Source organism: Cynocephalus volans, chromosome 16 (genome assembly GCF_027409185.1).
Source record: "Cynocephalus volans isolate mCynVol1 chromosome 16, mCynVol1.pri, whole genome shotgun sequence".
Taxonomy (NCBI): Eukaryota; Metazoa; Chordata; class Mammalia; order Dermoptera; family Cynocephalidae; genus Cynocephalus; species Cynocephalus volans.
In genome coordinates, this window is record NC_084475.1 from 15,618,300 (window position 1) to 15,635,374 (window position 17,075).

Consider the following 17,075-nt stretch of genomic DNA (forward strand, 5'->3'; position numbering starts at 1 on the left):
CTCCAGCACTCACCTAGACTCACACTAGCCACCCTTATTCTGCATCTGAGTCCAGCCCATGAAATCCACAGGACAGAGAATGTAAAAATTGACTGTCATGGATAGGGCCACCTATCCTTGGGGTGGTCAGACTCTCTGGCCAAGAGTGAAGGTGTAGCTCACCCTGCCATTTCAGCTGCTGTCACCACACTTCTCACAGCCCCAACCCAAGCAGGGGGTCTTTGGAGACCCGGCTTCCAGGAACCAGCACAGAGCTGTGAGAAAGCGTACTGGGCAGAGACTCCCCATGGTTTTGCGTCCAGCACTGCCCCTCCCCCACTTCCTATTACATGGAATTAATGTCTGCCCTGCCTCCACCCATCTTGTGAGGACAGCCCAGGCCCTGACCTCACCATCCTCAGCAGTTAGGAAAGGGTCTGGCAGAATGGATGGTGCTCGCTGTGTTTGTGGAATGAATGGAAGGATGAATACTGGCTTGCTCGACAGAGTCATTGCGGGGGGATCAATGTAACTGCAGATGTGAAAATGTTGAAAACTGTTAGCATCCTTTTAGACAGTCCAGGGCCAATGATGTGTGACAGAGAAAGGAGGTGAGGCTGGGAGCCCCGGGGGGAAGATGAAGGACTGAGACGGAAGGCAGATTCTCCTACCCAAGGAGTCCTGGCACCAGCAAGGCTGAGCCATGCCTGACCCTGGAAGCCACCCATGCCAGGCTTCCAGAGCCACAGAGAGAATGCAGCCAGCCAGGGCCCTGGCAAGCTGGCAGGCTCCCCACAACAGACCTTCTTCTGCCTTTTCCATCAGGATGTTGTCAGGCCCTCAGGGGGATCCCTGGCAAGGCAGGACAACCACACTCCTTGGCACAAGCCTCCCTTTTCAAGGAGACTGAGAGATCAACTCCATCCATGACCACCAGAGCCCCTGTGCTGAGCACACTTGTCACATCTGGCACCAGAGCAGGTGGGAACTGGTACTGAATACCAAGTGGCTTCTGCTGCCCAGAGCACTCCTTCAGCCTCACCTACTCCCCGCGTGCCTCACGGACAGTCATGAAGGTAAGTGTCCTCCAGACAGAGCTGCCCACCTGCTCCAGGCAGACACCCCACCCGAGATACTCCCATGATGCTCTTATTGCCTACAGGCCATGGTGTGCCCCTCCAGGATGCAGAATGAGGCAGCCAGGATCAGTGGGTTGTAAAAGGTTGGTTTAATGTCCCAGGACTCTGATGAAAAGAGACTCCAGCCTAGTGGATCAAGAAGTGGAATAGCCTGCCCCAATCCCAGGGTGCAGCCTCCAGCCCCACACCAAGCCCACGGAAGCCATGGCCAAGCACTGGCTAACACCAGGGCAGGGAGACCCTCATAGGTCTGAGCCCCACTGCTCCCTGTGACTCCAGGCTAGGTGGGTAGGACTTTGCATGATGAGGGGCCAGCAAAAGCCCAGCCCACACCAGGACCTGAGGCTGCTGAGGTCACTGAACTGACCATGGAAGACATCATCTGTCACCGGGGTCCCTTGGCCAGGATTTCATGGTAGAAACCAGAAAAGCTCAAATCTGCCTGTCCCCTAACTCTGCACCAGGCAGAGAATCCAGCCAATCAGGAACCAGAGTGGCTGAAACCTCACACTTCTGACTCCAAGCTGGAGATCCGCCTCCAGGTGCAGGTTTCCGGGAAGCCTTGCGTCCCACAGGCTACCCTGCTGACCTCTTCCAGTCCACCCCTGTCCCTGTAACCTGTGCCCAGCCCCAGGGTCCTGCCCTTGTGCGTCGGAGGCCCCCAGGCCCCAGTGAACCAGGGGCTGTGGCTGGCACAGGGTGGCAGATGAGAGCAGACGGTCCCCCAGCAGAACGGCAGGTGGGCATGGGCGTGCAGGCAGACGTGCTGTCTGGGCTTCCAGGCGGGGGCCCCCGCTGGCACGCCTTCCTGGCAGGCCTCCCGGTAGGACGGTGGCCGAATCGACTGGGCCTGCGCCCAGCGCCTGCAGGCCGGGCGGCTGTCGGAGCGGACGCAGGCGTGGCAGGTGCACCCGGCGGGCAGCGAGCTGGGCAGGGAAGCGTGGCGCGGGTGCGGGCCCCGGGCCCAGGCCGCGCGCAGCAGGGCCTCCCGCCGGGCCAGCTGCTCCGGGCCGAGCAGCGGCAGGTCTTCCGGCTCCGGGGGCTCCGGGAAGAGCGGGAGGAACGGGCGCCCCGACCTGTCAGCTCGAGGGAAGGAGCTGTAGTGACAGCGCGCGGGCGACAGGGGGCGGTCTGGGAGCGCGCGCCGCTCAGAGGCCGAGAGGTGCCGCGCGCAGTGTCCGGCCCGCACTGGCCACCGCGCCTCCCGGGCCCGCAAGCCCGACGCCCGGGAGACGTCGGGCAGGGGCAGCCCGGGCGTCGGGGGGCGGCCCGGAGGCTGCGGGGCCCTGCGCACCAGCGGGGCGCGGCCCCTGCCGGTAGGTCCCCAACCCCTGGGGTTCGGCTCCGGGGGTGGGCCCGGGGTGGGCGGGCGCGGGCCGGGGCCGGGCCGCGGGGCCGAGCAGGCAGGCGACGGGGGCGCGCGGCGGCCGCCGCCCCAGCTCTCGATGGTGCGCGTGGCGCGGTCCAGGGAGCTGCTCACGCCCGCCGTGGTCACCATGTCGCGCGCCGCCTGCAGCATCTTGAGCACGCTGGCCTGGGCGGAGCCGTCCGTGAGGTCCGGGCTGGGCGGCCGCGCGGGGCTGGCCAGGCTCTGCACCCCGCTGAAGCAGCTGTAGATCCCCTGGGTAGGAGGGAGGTGACAGGCCGTGAGCAGAGCCACCTCTCAGAAAGCCGCCTCGGCTGTCCCTGGGACGTTCTGAAGCATCAGCCTCCGAAGTCCCAGGAAGCAGCCGTTTGTCAAGCACCTCCCGTGCCAGGCACTGCGCCGCTCTACAGATTAGTGGGACTCTGAGGCTCCCAGAAGTTAACCCATTCTCCTGCTCACACTAGCTAGTAAACGGCACAGTGAGGGACCCACCCTGGTCTGTCTGCTGGAGAAGGGCTCTGCTCATTTACTCCACCATGCCACAAGCCACATCACCTCTGGGGACCTCGGTTTTTACATCTGTAAATGGGGCTGTGGCCAGCTCTGACTTAGCTGGGTCGGCGCCCCTAAAGCTGGGGCCTGTGTGGGGAGGGAGGGCACCCACCCTGCTGAAAGCCAGCAGGAAGTTCAGCTGGGATGTGTTGGGCACTGAGTGGCGCAGCTTCCAGTAGACCAGGTGCTCCCAGGCAAAGACCAGCAGGGCCAGCCCCATGGCCACAAGCAGCATATAGAAGACACCAGCCATGTTGTCGATATCCAGCTTGCTGCTCACCGCCTCGTTCTTCTCGTTCTGGCAGATCCCAGAGAGCCACACCGTCTCCAACTTCTGCGTCTCTCCTGGGGAGCACATCTGGCTCAGGGAACCCCCCATGAAGAACCGCCCCCCCCAGCTCACCACAAGCCTGGAGCGACAAGGGTCTAGAGCCAGAGTGTCACCCCCCTTGTTCCTCAAGTGGGACCAAACAGGGATCCAGCCCAGCAGATGCAGGATGGGGAGAAAGGGCGAGGGTCAAAGAGCAAGAAGAAAGAAAAGCAGAGTGGAAGCTGGGGTGAGCAATGCCAGCCTTTGGGTCCTCCACCTGCCCACCTCCAGTAAAGGGCACCCACGTGTCCAGGAGGCTTGCTGATGTGGTAAATTTCAGCATTCTCTCATTCATTCATTCATCATCATCATACACTTACTGACCACCTATAGGCCAAGCATAGAGCTGGTCAGAGAAAGACAAAAGGCCTAAGCCCCTAGGAGACCACAAACACCCTCATTATTATCGCTGTCATTATTATATGGCATTGACGAGAAATCAGTTTTTTATCTATTAAGGATGGAACTCCTCTCAACTCAAAGTTCTCTATGGGTTTGGGAGCAGGCAGGGCTGAACCACTGACACGGGGACTAGGCAGGTCTTTGGCATGACCCAGCTCATCTCAAGATGGAAATGGGGGAAGGGAGACCATAGTAGGCAAAGAAGGTGTTCGTCTGGGAAAGATCATGGGAGAGGGCTTGGGGAAAAAGAGTTCAGCCACCCGCAAGCCCCACTGTGTGGTCTGAGCTCCCTCCCGTCTCCCTGCCCTTCAGGGGTTCCCAGCACTAGTTCTTGCTCCCTCCCTGCAAACCCATCCATTCCCCTGGTCACCATACAGCTGCTCCTAATACCCGCCCTACCAATTGCCCCAGACTCCCCCACCCCCGAGAATTCTCCCTGCCCACAGGTCCTGGGGAGATAGAGAACAGTGGTAGAGACGCTGATGACCCGGGCTCCCTGGCCCACCCCAGCCTTCAGCAATGGCAGCACCTACCATCCCCCAGGAACTGCAGGAGCGCCAGATCTATGGCCCGCTTCCAGTGGGAGCCCTTCTGCATGGCGATGCCATAGCCAGTGGTGGCAAAAACCTTGCCAGATCCAATGGTGACCAGCATACAGCCCTCATCCTTGCCCGCCATGTAGTTGAGGACAGCAGCATCATAGATGAAGGCGTCCAGCTTCCTAGGGACAGGCTGAGCCCTTAGGATCAGGGACCATGCACATGGGAGGCGGACACCAAACTTGGGGCCTGGCAGGGGTCCGAGCCACTGGAGCCTGCTGAGCACCACCCAGGAGCGATGGATGGGCGGAGCCTTCTCTGGTTCCCTCATGTACTGGATGCAGTGAGGACCCCTCCTCCTCAGAGAGGCCAGGGGACTCTCTGCCCTCAGAGGACACGCGCCCTCTCTGCTCAGCCCCTCCATGCTCCTAAGACTCAGAGAATGTCACAACCACCACCTCAGGCCAAGGCTGAACTTTGGCCAACACCACAGCTGTGTTTCTGGGCCACATGATGGGCATCCACTTTTGTTTCAAGCTGCACCCTTCCCCAAAACCTCCCCAGGCATCCTACAGGACAGCTCAGCCATCCCCACTGTCCCCACATTGGGTCCTCAGGAAGGGACAGAGCTAGGGCTGATCACTGGGGAGATGCATGGATGGAGACAGTCAGAGGGTGGGTGCAGGGCTGGGGACCCACCCCATCTTGAGGCTGGTAAGCGCATCCTCCACTGAGTGCTGGTTGAACTTGACCATGTGGCTGTGCATGTCACGGTAGTTGCTGCGGATGTTCCGCTCTGTGCTGCCGTTGGGCACTGTACCGAAGCGGAAGGGTGGGTACTGATCCTGAGGCCGCTGAAACTGCAGGCAGAGGGTGGCAGCAGCCATTCGTAGCCCTTCCTCCCACCTTCCAGACACCAGGGCCCCGGCCCCCGTCCCCAGAGCCCAGCCCCACAGCCTGGACCTGCAGAGTCAGGGCAGAAGGGTCTCAGACACTGTCCAGGCCACTCCTGCAGTTTACACACGGGGACTCTGAGGCCCAGGACATGAGAGACTTGCCCACAGCCACTCAGCCGGTGGACCTGAGCATCTCTCTCCCGTCCTCCTCCTCACCAGGCCCCCAGCTTCTTCCTGCTCCAGCCTCCAGTTCAAAATACCCAGACTCCCCACTGTCCTATGTTTGCCCACCCAAGGCCTGTCCCACCCTCAGTGTCCCCCCACCCTTCACCAGCCATGGTCCCAGAACCTTCTTGTCACTGAGGCCCGACACAGTGTCAATGTACTGCTCCTGGATCATGAAGGCAGCCAGGTTGGCAGTGTAGCTGGCGAGGAAGATGACGGCAAAGAAGGCCCAGACCAAGACCATGATCTTGCTGGTGGTACCCCGGGGGTTCTCGATGGGCACCGAGTTGTTGAAGACCAGCGCCCACAGCAGCCACACGGACTTGCCAATGGTGAAGGATGGGCCCCCGGACTCTGGGAGCAAGAGGGTGGACACTGGGGCTCCTCTTACCCACCACAAAAGGGCCCAGGTCTCAGCCCACCTGACTCCACCGCTCCTGTCTCAGCCCTGCCTCGGGGGAGACCCCAGCCCTGGCCATCCCCACCCCAGGTCAAGTCAGCTCACCCTTGTGTGGGTGTGGGTGTCTCTTGTATCTGTATGGCCTACACGTGCGGTCCGAAGGCCAGGGACTTCCCACAGGAGCCAGCATTCTCTGAAAGCCCCCCGGCCCTGAGCCCACCCTCTGGGTGCCCAGGTGAGAGCTCACTCTTGCCTCTGGTGAGATGCTGGTTGTAGCTGACGGGGCTGAAGTACTCAAACATGAAGACAGTGATGGCCACCACGGTGAGGCACATGACAAACATCATCACCCACACTGCAGGGCTGTAGGGCTCTGGGGACAGAGCGGGGTGGCTCAGAGGCCTCAGTGCAGCCCTGCCCACCCATGGCCCAGCAGCACTGCGTGGAGCCGAGTGGGTCCACATGGTCAAAGGGGGGCCCCGCCAGCTCTGTGGACTGAGCCAAGGGGTCCTCTGACTCTCAGAGCCGCAGAGCCCCCGAGAGACCCCCTGAGGGAAGCCAGGCCCCAGCACTCTCGGTCTCCTCCATTCCCCCTGCCCTGGGACGGGTGCACGTCGCCCACCCTAAGGAAACTTCCTTTGACTTCACAGCCCCTGCCCAGCCCAGCATGCTCTGATTGTTCTGCCTGGAATCAGCATCTGAGGTGCTCATGCTACTGACATGGAAACTGAGGCCCCAGGAACCGACCGAGGTCTCAGACAAAATCATTTCAGCCTCGTGGAGAAGTCATCACTGCTGCGGGCTCTTTGCCGTGATGGTCATCCTGTGAAGTGGGCTTTCTTCTCTGTGGCTGAGGATCCCGCTCCGAGAGCTTCAGTGACTTGTCCAAGGCCACATGGCAGGAAGGCGCGGACTTGCGATCCTGCTTCTGTTTAGCCAGGCCTGGCTCCTGCTCTGTGCCTCGCCTGCCCTCACAGTGCCCCCTCACTCTGCAAGTCCCACCCAACCTCCCGACTAGGTGCTCTGGGAAGGCAAGGGCTATGGCCACATCCCCAACGCCTGGCAAGGGGCCTGGCACGTGGGGTACCCACCACGTGCTGCATCCCTAATCCTGCAGGGAACCCGCACCTCTTCCCACACTTGGCGGTCGGCTCCTCCAGCTGCCCTCAGAGCTTCTCCCTAGTTCCACCGTCCCAGCCCATGACTCTCCTGATGCCAGCCTGCCTTCTTGGTTTTCCTGTCCCTCTTGGTGGCACCACAATCCCCCTATCCCACCCAACACAGGCTTAGAACCAAACATCAACTTCCCTTCTTCCCTCTCAGTTCTACTCGCCACCGGCCAGCATCTGAGACAACCAAGGCTGCTGTGACGGCCACTGCAGGCCCAGCCCAAACTCCCCATCTCCACCCAGGCCCCACCCATCCCCCTGGGGGGCCCCTCTGCCTGAGCCATCCCTGCCACCCCGAGCCTCACCCAGGAAGGCCGAGGGGGAGACAGTGCCATTGCTGCGAGCCACCATCACACTGATGCCCGTCTCCACGAAGGGCACGGAGAAGTCCACAATCTCAGAGCGTTCCTCGTTGATGGTGAGGGAGCCGATGGCCATGTCTGCCCGCTTGTAGTATACCTGGGGGCCATGGGGGGATTAAAGAAGGTACTCCAAGGGCATTCTCCCCAGGCTCCCCCAGGCACCTCTTGCAGACCCCACCAGCTGAGTCAGTTGTTCCCACCTGGGGTCCTCAAGGCTCAACTTTCAGGACTGACCACCCAGGGGTTATTGCTGGTGACAGCCTAGCCTCCCCCTCTATGGTGGCTGAGAGATGCATGGGGCCTGGGCAGCAGGTGGGCAGGCCGGGGTGGACCTCGGGGCGGGCCTACCTCCCCGATCATGCCATTCCACACGCCGCGCACCCTCTTGCCATGCTTGCCGTTGGTCACCAGGTACAGGTCGTAGGAGAACTTGACCGCTTTGGCCAGCTTCTTGAGGATGTCTATGCAGAAGCCCTTACAGCAAAGCTTGGTGTACGGGGCTGCATCACCGCTGCTGCAGCCACCACCGCCAAGAGACAACCGAGAGTCAGAACGCATCGCAGCCTGGCCCGACCCCCGGAGCTCCTCCCAGTCAAGCATGTGGACCCCACCCCCAAACCCAAGCATAAGGCACAACACCCGGCCATCCACGGCAGCACACAGCTCCGCCGCACCTCCCGTGTGCTCTCGCGGACCTGAAGGTGTGGTTGCCCTGCCTGCGGCAGGGCACGGTGTTGGGTACGCAGCCACCCGTGCCAGGGTCAGGGCTCTCCACGATGACAAAGGGCCGCTCCTCCAGCGTGGCCACCGTCAGGTGCCGGCTGTCCACCACGGGCTGCAGGGAGGCACTGTAGCGAGGCCACACCGGGTACTTCATGTGGAGAATGCCATGCTCCCAGCGTCCCACCTGCAGAAGGTGACCGGCCTCAGCGCGGGACCTCCAGCCCTACTACCCCCACCCTCTACAAGGGGCCTCTGGGTGGGACCTGCCAGGATCAAGAATCTCCCTCTCTCAACTAGGGATGCTTAGAGCAGGACAGAGTAGGGCCAGGGGCAGGAGCAACTGGAGGACCAGAGAGTCAGGCAAGAGGCCGAGCATGGGCCAGAAGGGCCAGCTCCCTGCTGCCTCCTCCAGCCTCTGTCCCTGTGCTCTCCAGTCCAGCCTCCACACTGCTACCAACTCACAGCAGCCTCCAAAAGCCCACACCCGCCCCGTCTCACCACGCTCGCTTCCCCATGACCTTCCCCATGACCTTAGCCAAGTAGTCAAGGTCCTTCACACTTGGCTCCAACATACCCCCTCACCCCACCCTTTTTCTTCAGTCTCCATAGCCCCAAACACATCCACCAAATCACTTTAAAATGCCCCAAACCCTTCTGCCCCTCTGTCTACTGGCACCCCTTCCTGGTAGGTTCCTACTCAAGCCTCCACAGCCCAGCTCAAATGTCCCATCTTTCGTGACACCTTCCCCAGTTTCCTCCTTTGAAGGCAGAACTGATTCCTGCTTCTCCTCTCTCCTCCCTTAATGTTTTGCACACATCGCTACTCCAGCACTGGTCTCTCTGTTCTACATTTGTCTATACATCCGTCTGGGCCAGCACAGACATGGGTACCCCTCCCGGGGCAGGGCTATATGACAGGACTGCTTGGTAACTCTTGTAGTGGAGGGAAGCCAGGTGCTACGGGAGCCCAGAACAGGGGTGTCTCACCCACCCTGGGGGACCAATGGAGGGGATGTTGCAGCTGAGACCTGAAAAATGAGGAGCTGGATAAGGGACAGAAGGGACTCTGTTTAGCTGTGGGCTCAAGAGGGGCTGGGACCAAAATGAAAGGAAACCGAGGGTCCCTGGGCTCACCCCCTTCTCACCATCTCCCAGAGGCGGTGCCGGTTGAGGGCGATCACAACCATGGTGGGCTGGACCAGGTACCCACCAGGGCTAAAGGAGAAGTCTCGGCCCTCCCAGGTGACATTCAGTAGGTGCCTGTGAGGGGAGAGAAGCCAGGGTGTCCCCATACCCCAGTCTGTGGCCCTGCCAGGGCCAAACACCCCCTACCTCTGCCTCACCACCCCCACCAACAGCAGGTAGCATCTATTGTGTATTTATTGTGTGAAGTGTTTCCCTGTATTGGCCTCCTAATCCTTGCTGGATTTTTCAGCAAGGCCCAGAGATGTGAGGTGACTTGGCCCCAGGCACACGGCTAGTGGGAGATGTGGCCAGCAAGCCCAAGCTCACTGCCACCCAGGTCCCCTAAACTGCCCCCCACACCCCCATGCCCTGGGCAGGTGCCCACCTGTAAAAGGCCTCCCGGGCAGGGCTGACGGGCCCCGGGTGGCCGCGGCAGTCCCCAGCCGGAAAGGGCAGAGCTCCGTGCTGGCGCCTGTAGCTGTGGGCGCCCAGAGCCAGGATGGCCACGCCGTCGCGGACCTTCTGGCGCAGGCTGAGGCGCCAGCTCTCGGTGACGACGCTGATGAGGCCCACGGGGAAGGCGGCGGGGGGCGCGTCGGTGCTGCCCAGCGCCAGGCTGGGCACCAGCCACACGTGGCCGGGCCCCACCAGGCCGGCCTGCGCCGCCTCGGCGAAGAGCACCTCGGCCTCCTCGCGCGAGCAGTAGGCCACCAGCACGGGCGCGTCGAGCTGGCGCAGCAGGCGCTGGGTGCGCGCGCGCGGCTCGCCCGGGCCCAGCTCCAGCGTCAGCACGTCCAGCAGCCGCCAGCCCAGGTAGCTGGCGTCGGTGACGGCGCGCACGCCCTCGAGGAAGAGCGCGTGGCCCGGGTGCAGGCTGGTGACGACGGCGAACGCGCTCCAGTCGTACTCCTCCAGCACCTTGAACAGCACCTGCAGCTGCTGCTCCAGGGACACGCCCAGCTGCAGGAAGGCGGAGCCCGGCTCCTGAGGGGCGGGGCCGGGGCGGGGCCTGAGCCGGGGCGGGGCCTGAGCCTCCCCGCGCCCCGCCCCGCCCCGCACCTGGGCCCCTCCTTCAGCTCCCAGACGCCCTTGCGTCGGCAGATGCTCGGGGTCCCGGGAGCCCCTGGCCCGCAGCACCTGTCACCAGCCCCTGATGGGGTTCCTAGCCCCGCTGCCCTTCAGAGTGACCTGGGCTCTTTTTATAACGCTCATGGCCCCCCACCCGACCGTGGTGGACCGCAGCATCAGCACCACCTGGGAGCCTGTTAGAAATGCAGATTCTCGGGCCGCACCCCATGCCCACTGGACCAGAATCCCTGGAGAAGGTGCCCGGAATCTGTGTTTTAACAAGCGCTTCAGGTGGCTCTTGAGGCCTCTAGTCTGACAAGCGCTGCTCCAGACCAACTGAGTCGCCATCTGGGGTGCGACGCTGGGCGTGTGCGCTTTTTAAAAGCACTGTGAGGGTTGAGAACCACCGAGACTAACGCCGGGGCCCAAAGATGACTGGGAAAGGACCATCCTCCTGGAGCCCTGGCGGTGGGACAGCCCCCCGCTCCACCGCCTGTGCCGCAGCAGCCCAAGTCACCGCCAGCTCGCACCCGGGCTAGCGCAGTCCCTCCTCACTGCAGCCGCTCCAAAGATGTCACCACACTGCCATTGTCCCAATCTTTTTAAAAAGCGAATCAGGGAAAACTCTACATACCAAGCAACCCAGTTTCTTCAGCAAACAAATTGCAAGAAAAAAAGAAAGATGGACAAGCCTGGAGGTCGAGAGATTTTAGAAGCCACTTCAACCCTTTGCTATGTGTGGACCTAATTTGGCTCCTGATTCAAGCAAACAAATTTAAAAATTTTTAAATGTATGGCATTTATGAGACAATGGGGAAATTTGAACACTGGCTGGATATTTGATGATGTTTAGGAATTTTTATTATTTTTTAGATGTGATACTAGACAGTGGTTTTATGTTTGTAAGCCCTTATCTGCTAGAGATACATAAGGAAATATTTACAGATGGAATAATAGGATGTCCGGGCTTTGCTGCACTTTAACACAGAAGAGGGGAAAGTGGTCAGGGGTGAGGACAGGGCGGGCCAGCCGGGGTCCATGGGGGTCCGTGGGAATGCATTATACTCTTTTTTATATGTGCTCAATATTCTCCATAATAAAAAAAATAATTAGAAAAAGGCAAATTAGATCAGTCTCTTTCCTCAACACCTTCCTTAGCTGCCCTTTTAGTTGGGGCAAAATCCAAATGTCTTCCCAGGTGGCCGGAACCCCACATCCATCTCCAGGCTTCTCTTTGTTCCTCAAAAGCTCCCAGCTCCTTCCCACCCAGGGCCTTCACACCACCTGCTCCTCTGCCTGGAACGCTCCCCTCCCCCCACAATCTCCCCCTGAGCCTCCAGGTCTCAGCGTAGACATTTCTTGAGAAACTTTCTCTGACTAACACCCTGTCTAAATGGGGGCCCCGTGAGACTCCCTCGTGGCATCCCGTGTGTCTCCTTCAGAACGCTTGTCCCAGTTCGTAACTGCAGATGAATGTGATTAGAACGTTCTCCCCAGGGGCCTGCAAGCTCTGCCAGGCCAGGGCCGTTTCTGCCTCCCCCATGCCTCAGACAGTGACCTGCCCCTGGAGTGCTCTCCCCTGCAGGTGAACTCCAGTTGCCCAGAGGGCATGGCCTTGGGTTACGTGCCCAGCCGGCCCTCTGCCCCCCGGGTCTGGAGCTGGACCAAGGGGGAGCTAGAGAAGCAGAGAGGTGGGCTGGAGGGCCTGACCACCGCAGCTGGAGGTGGGCCCGCCCCCCCGCCCACCCTCATCCAGACACAAATGCCAAAGCAGCCCAGAGAGCTTATCTTCTAGAACATGGGAACATCGTTCCCACAGCCTTTTCCCCCTTTGCCCACATCACACCTTCAGCCCCCACCTCCTTGCCGGTCCCACCCAATCCCAGTTTCCCAGGACTTAAGTCTCTCCCTGGACCTGATTCAGCCCTGTTCCCCAGCCCCAGCCTGGCTCCAGACCCAAGGGACAAGGGGACATGAGTTTGGACGAGCACCTTGGGGGAGAGGACCACTGTGGAGCCCCCACTGATGCTGAGGATGGGCACATGAGTCTGGGAGGAGATGAAGTCGAGGATCTGGGCCACAGCCTCAGTGCCCACGTTGTCCTCAAAGACGATGCCGTGGACGCGGGCAGCGCCCAGGAGGCCGCAGATCTGGGTGAGGAGGCTGCTGGGGTTGGTGTTGTTGACCCCCACGGTGAGCGGCTGGATCTCCAGGGGCAGGTCCAGGAAGCTCTGGGGGCTGAGGCGGGCACGGACCTGGGCCTGCGGTGGCCCCAAGCTGCCAAACACCATGGCCACCGTCACAGCCTGCTCGCCCTGCCCCAGGCTCGGCCCTGCCCAGGCACCGAGGAGCGAAGTAAGCAGAAGGGCCGGCCCCAGGGCCCCACCCATGTCCACTGGAGGGTCCTGTAGAGAGACCAGGACAGGCACAGTGAAGGAGACAGGCACGAAGAGAGGCAGATGGACATACAGACAGGAGGCGAAGGTCAGATTCAGAGGGACACACATCCAGAAGATGAAAGAAGATAAGAGGAGACAAGCTCCCTCCACGAAGAGAGGCAGAGAGAGAGGGAGACAGACACAGATGGGCAAAAAGAAAGAGACAGAGGTTAGCTGAGAGTCGCAACGGCATCGCAGAGGGGCAAGAGCCGGGAGAGAACAGGGGTGGTGACAGGTGCTCGTTACCCTCTATTCTGCTGTGGAACAGCACGCTTGTCTAGAAAGGAAGGCCAGGACTCCTGAACGTCAGCCATCTGGGTTCTGCCCTAGCAAGCTACACTGAAAGTGCTAGTCTGGTGTTGAAGTGCGTGGATCTGAGTTGGAAAGGGCCAGTTCTGCCACTGACTAGCTGTATAACCTTGGGGAAGCCACCTAGCCTCTCTGAGCCACATCTTCTTGCCTGAGCTAATCACAGAACCTAACTCACAACAGTGTGAGGCCCGAGATGAGACAACAGGCTATTTGCTGCTATTAGCAACCTTATCCTATAGGCAACAGCCCATCAGCCAGGTGGAAGCAGGCAGCTGTTGTGACACCCGCACGTCCCACCCCAGTGCTCTTGGCAACCTAAACTGGACCTTCCATCTGTCTCTCACCAGGGCACACATCATGGTCAGCTTGCATGGAGCCGGCCCCAAGGACCATCCTCTGTGTGACTCTGCCTGGCACACAGCCCCCTCCTCCTGGGCAATGGACACCACTACAGCCCTTCCCTCTGTGGCCTTAGTTAGTAGCAGCTTTTCCACAGCAGGGGTGTGACAACGCTGACTTGTTCAGTGTTCAGGAGCACCTGAAGTCCCAAGGTCTCTCACACACGAGCTGCTGCACAGGCCATCACTGGTGTGCACATCTTCTTAAACGTACCCAAGGGCCTGACGTATATCCCTGCTAAACATCATTATTTGGGGTTGGGACCAAGAGCCAAGCCGGTAAGGGGAATGTGGATCCAGGGTGGTGCCCACTGACGTGGCTCCCTCTTCTGGCTGGCTGCCAGCCACAGCTCTGCCACCCTCTCCATCTTCATCACATCCCTGACAAAACTGAGCAGCAGAGAGCCAAAGAGCAGACAGGGTGGGCCTGCCACTCCAGCCCCACCTCCCCTAAGGCTTTGCACATCTTCGCTGAAGAAATGCAGACAAAAATCAAGCAGTTGCCAATACTCCCGTGCCAGAAACAACACCTCCAAAAGGCAGATGCCCCTCAGGGCTTGGGCCCAAGAAAAATGGCTGGGTGAGCTCTAGCTTTCTTACAGTGCCTTCCTTTTGCCTGCCAACAAATGTCTCTCTTCCTTTTGTCCAAAGTCTAATTTCTTACTGACTCATAAGCACATGGGCTTTCCTGGGTCTCTAGTTCTCTCTAAGTAAACCAGGATGCAGGGAAATGCAAGAGGCCACCAGGGAACATTCAGGAAACCTCCTCCTTTTCTCCCCAGGGTTTCTAGAAGGATCTCTCCAAGGGAGACCACTAGGAGAGACTCTCTAGGTCAGAAGTGTAACTTGGTACATGTGTACCGAGCACTTTCTGTGTACTAGGCACAGGACAGTGGCATGTCTACATGGGCAAGGCATGGTCCCCACCCTCCTGGAATTCACAAATCTGCAGAATAAGCAGTCTGATATTAGCACCCCAACCTCCTTCTTCCAAACTTATTTCTCTTTTTACTGATATCCTGCCCTTCCTACTCCCCTCAAACTCCCAGCCTCCCCCACCAAGACCTTCTCTTAGCTAAGGATCTAGGGCTCATTCACATGAAGGTATAAGGGACTGATAATAGCTTAAAGCGTTATCATTCCCAAGAGAGATGTAGTGTAACAACAGTCAGAGCCTGAAGCTAAAGTGCCAGGAGGTAGAATTGCAGGCTGAGAAGACAGGATTTTTGGCAGCAGAGGGAATACTGTACTCATGGTGCCCTTGAAATCTCCTCACATGTACCACATGTATGGCTTCCTAGTACACCAACACAGAAAATCAGCCTGGAGACATATCTGAGTCTGGAATGGGACCCTTAGCCACCCCACACCCCAGCTACTACCACCAGTCAGAGATTTCAGATCATGACAGCAAAGGGCACTGCCATGCTCACTGCTCCCTTTGCAGGGCCTCTGTCGGCTCATCTCTTCCCACACCCCCACTCCCTACAGGTTCTCTGCCCTCGGGGAAGCCCCAAGCCTCCTGCCACCTCTTCCTCCCAGCAAAAAGCTCCAGATCTGTGCTGTCTGATACAGGAGCCACCAGTCACGTGTAACTATTGAGCACTTGAAAGGTTTCTCACCCAAACTGAGGTATGCTGTCGGTGTCAAATACATGCTGGATATTGAAGACAGTATACAGAAAATAATGTAAAATATCTCATTAATATTTTTATATTGATTACATGTTGAAATAATAACATTTTAGTTATATTTAGATATATTGAGTTAAGCAAAATATGTTAAAATTAATTTCTCCTGTTTCTTTCTACTTTTTTTAATGTGGCTACTAGAAATTTTAAAATTACACATATGGCACCCATCTCTTTCAGACAGTGTGACTCTGTACAAAGGGCCTAGGCCCTCTCCCAACTCCAAAGGGGCACTGGCCCCAGAGACTGCAATGGGAAGGTGTCCTCCTGGGTTGGGGGCGGAGAGGAGGAGCAGGTTGTGCCTCTGCCAAGGGGCCTAAGATGGGGGAGGGATCACAGAATACCTCCAGAGGGAGGGGCCAGAATCAGGCAAGTCTCCGTGCTCCAAATAGCAATGGGCCGACTTCAAAGTCTCATCACCAAGGACCAGCCCATGGCTCGCTTGGGAGAGCGTGGTGCTGACAACACCAAGTCAAGGGTTAAGATCCCCTTACTGGTCATCTTTTTTTTAAAAAAGAGTCTCATCACCAAATGGCACCCAGCCACCTAGGAACGGCAGGAGGGACAGACCCTGCTGAGCCCTAACCCAGTCTCCCCACTTGCCTCCCCCTAGCCTCCCACCCACTCACCCACCCCCCGCCTGCCCCTCTGGGTTACTGATACTTTTCCTCTGGCCACTGAGCCCCTCCTCAAACAGGACAGCTGCTCCCTGGTGCCCACAAATGAAACCTGGACACCTTAGTCCCATCGAGAGGGCCCCACACACCCTGACCCCAAACTACTGTCCTCCCATTCATGGACGCCCACAACCCTGCCAGTCTGGTGGCCAAACAGTCCCACGCTGTCCTCACCCCAGGCCCTTGTTCCTGCCATGCCCCAGGCTGGAATACCCTCTTCCCGACAATATTCTGCTGACTGCCTTCAGAGCCCAGCCTAAACCCCTCTCCCACAGGGCACCTGCCTTGACCCATCAGGCGCTGGACACCAGGTGGGAAGATAGGGCCAGGCCAGTTGCCCCCTCCCCGCGCCCCTTCCTTCCTCTCCCAGGTTGGCAGCCCGTGCAGCGCCTCTGAAGGGGCCTCTCCATTGCGCGCACACTGCACTGTGGGTTCGGTGGGCAGAGGCTTGTCTTACAGACCCATTCGGGGTCTCGCCCCTTTCACAAACAGCTGCTTAACTAATGTTTGATTCATTTCAAACACCACGATCCCAAAAAGATCACGGAGAGAGTGGCAGCGGTCCGTCTTCCGGGACGCTCGGCTCTCCTTGCAGGGCCTGAGCACCGCCACATGCTCGGGGCCCTTCTCTGTCCCCCCGGCTCCCACGTCTCGGGCAGGTCCCCGACACAGACGTGCACGCGCGCACACTCGCACCCGCGCCTGACGGCTCCCCTCTCCCAGGCCGGGAGCTTCGGCCGCAGGAGCCGGTCTCCCCCAGCAGCGGCGCTGCCTCCCGGGAGCGGAGGGACCCGGTCGTCCCCTCCGGACCCACTGCCCTTCGGGGCAGCGGCCCCTTCTGTGCCGTCGGGTTTCCCTCCCTTCCTTTTGCTCAGCCAAAGCCCGAGCCCAGGTGTCAGGGGAGAAGACCGCCCCTCCGTCCCCCCCAGTGGTGGCGCACCGCGTCCTCGCTCCTCCGAGACGAACTGCCCCTCTCCCCGCTGATCCCGCCCGGACCCCCACCCCCCACCCGGGGGAGCCCCACCCCCCTCCGCAGGAATCTCTTACACACTCGGGCTGTGAAGTTCGGGGTATTTTTAGGCCGGCGATAAATAATTCATAGGGAACGTGGCATCAGGCTCCCCTCGCGGGAGGAGGGGGCGCGAGCGGCGACAGCCACCGTCCACCGCGGCTCAAGGACACTC

The 17,075-nt window shown here is 59.6% G+C and overlaps 1 protein-coding gene across 2 annotated transcripts; it reads right to left on the minus strand.

The window, feature by feature from the left end:
• Nucleotides 1-1,623: 1,623 nt before the first annotated feature.
• Nucleotides 1,624-12,798, minus strand: GRIN2C (glutamate ionotropic receptor NMDA type subunit 2C). Of its 2 annotated transcripts, XM_063081065.1 has the most exons (13): nucleotides 12,367-12,765; nucleotides 9,693-10,291; nucleotides 9,268-9,382; nucleotides 8,095-8,306; nucleotides 7,748-7,913; nucleotides 7,343-7,496; nucleotides 6,116-6,241; nucleotides 5,593-5,822; nucleotides 5,047-5,207; nucleotides 4,342-4,529; nucleotides 3,149-3,381; nucleotides 2,161-2,739; nucleotides 1,624-2,079 (listed from the first exon to the last, which is right to left on the minus strand). In XM_063081065.1, the coding sequence occupies exons 1-13, from the start codon at nucleotides 12,763-12,765 to the stop codon at nucleotides 1,624-1,626; spliced, it is 3,618 nt and encodes a 1,205-aa protein (XP_062937135.1). The 2 variants fall into 2 exon arrangements, with proteins under 2 accessions (XP_062937135.1, XP_062937136.1); XM_063081066.1 differs by having other exon boundaries at nucleotides 1,624-2,739; nucleotides 12,367-12,798.
• Between the last annotated feature and the right edge of the window lie 4,277 nt (nucleotides 12,799-17,075).

Bases quoted from the DNA above. Each gene is read 5' to 3' on its own strand.
- GRIN2C (XM_063081066.1), bottom strand. From the start codon at position 12,765: ATGGGTGGGGCCCTGGGGCCGGCCCTTCTGCTTACTTCGCTCCTCGGT. The intron at 7,914-8,094 runs GTCCGCGAGAGC...TGGTGGCTGCAG, and splicing joins CAGGGCAACCACACCTTCAG to CAGCGGTGATGCAGCCCCGT. The intron at 6,242-7,342 runs GTGAGGCTCGGG...CTCTGTCCCCAG, and splicing joins CTCCCCCTCGGCCTTCCTGG to AGCCCTACAGCCCTGCAGTG.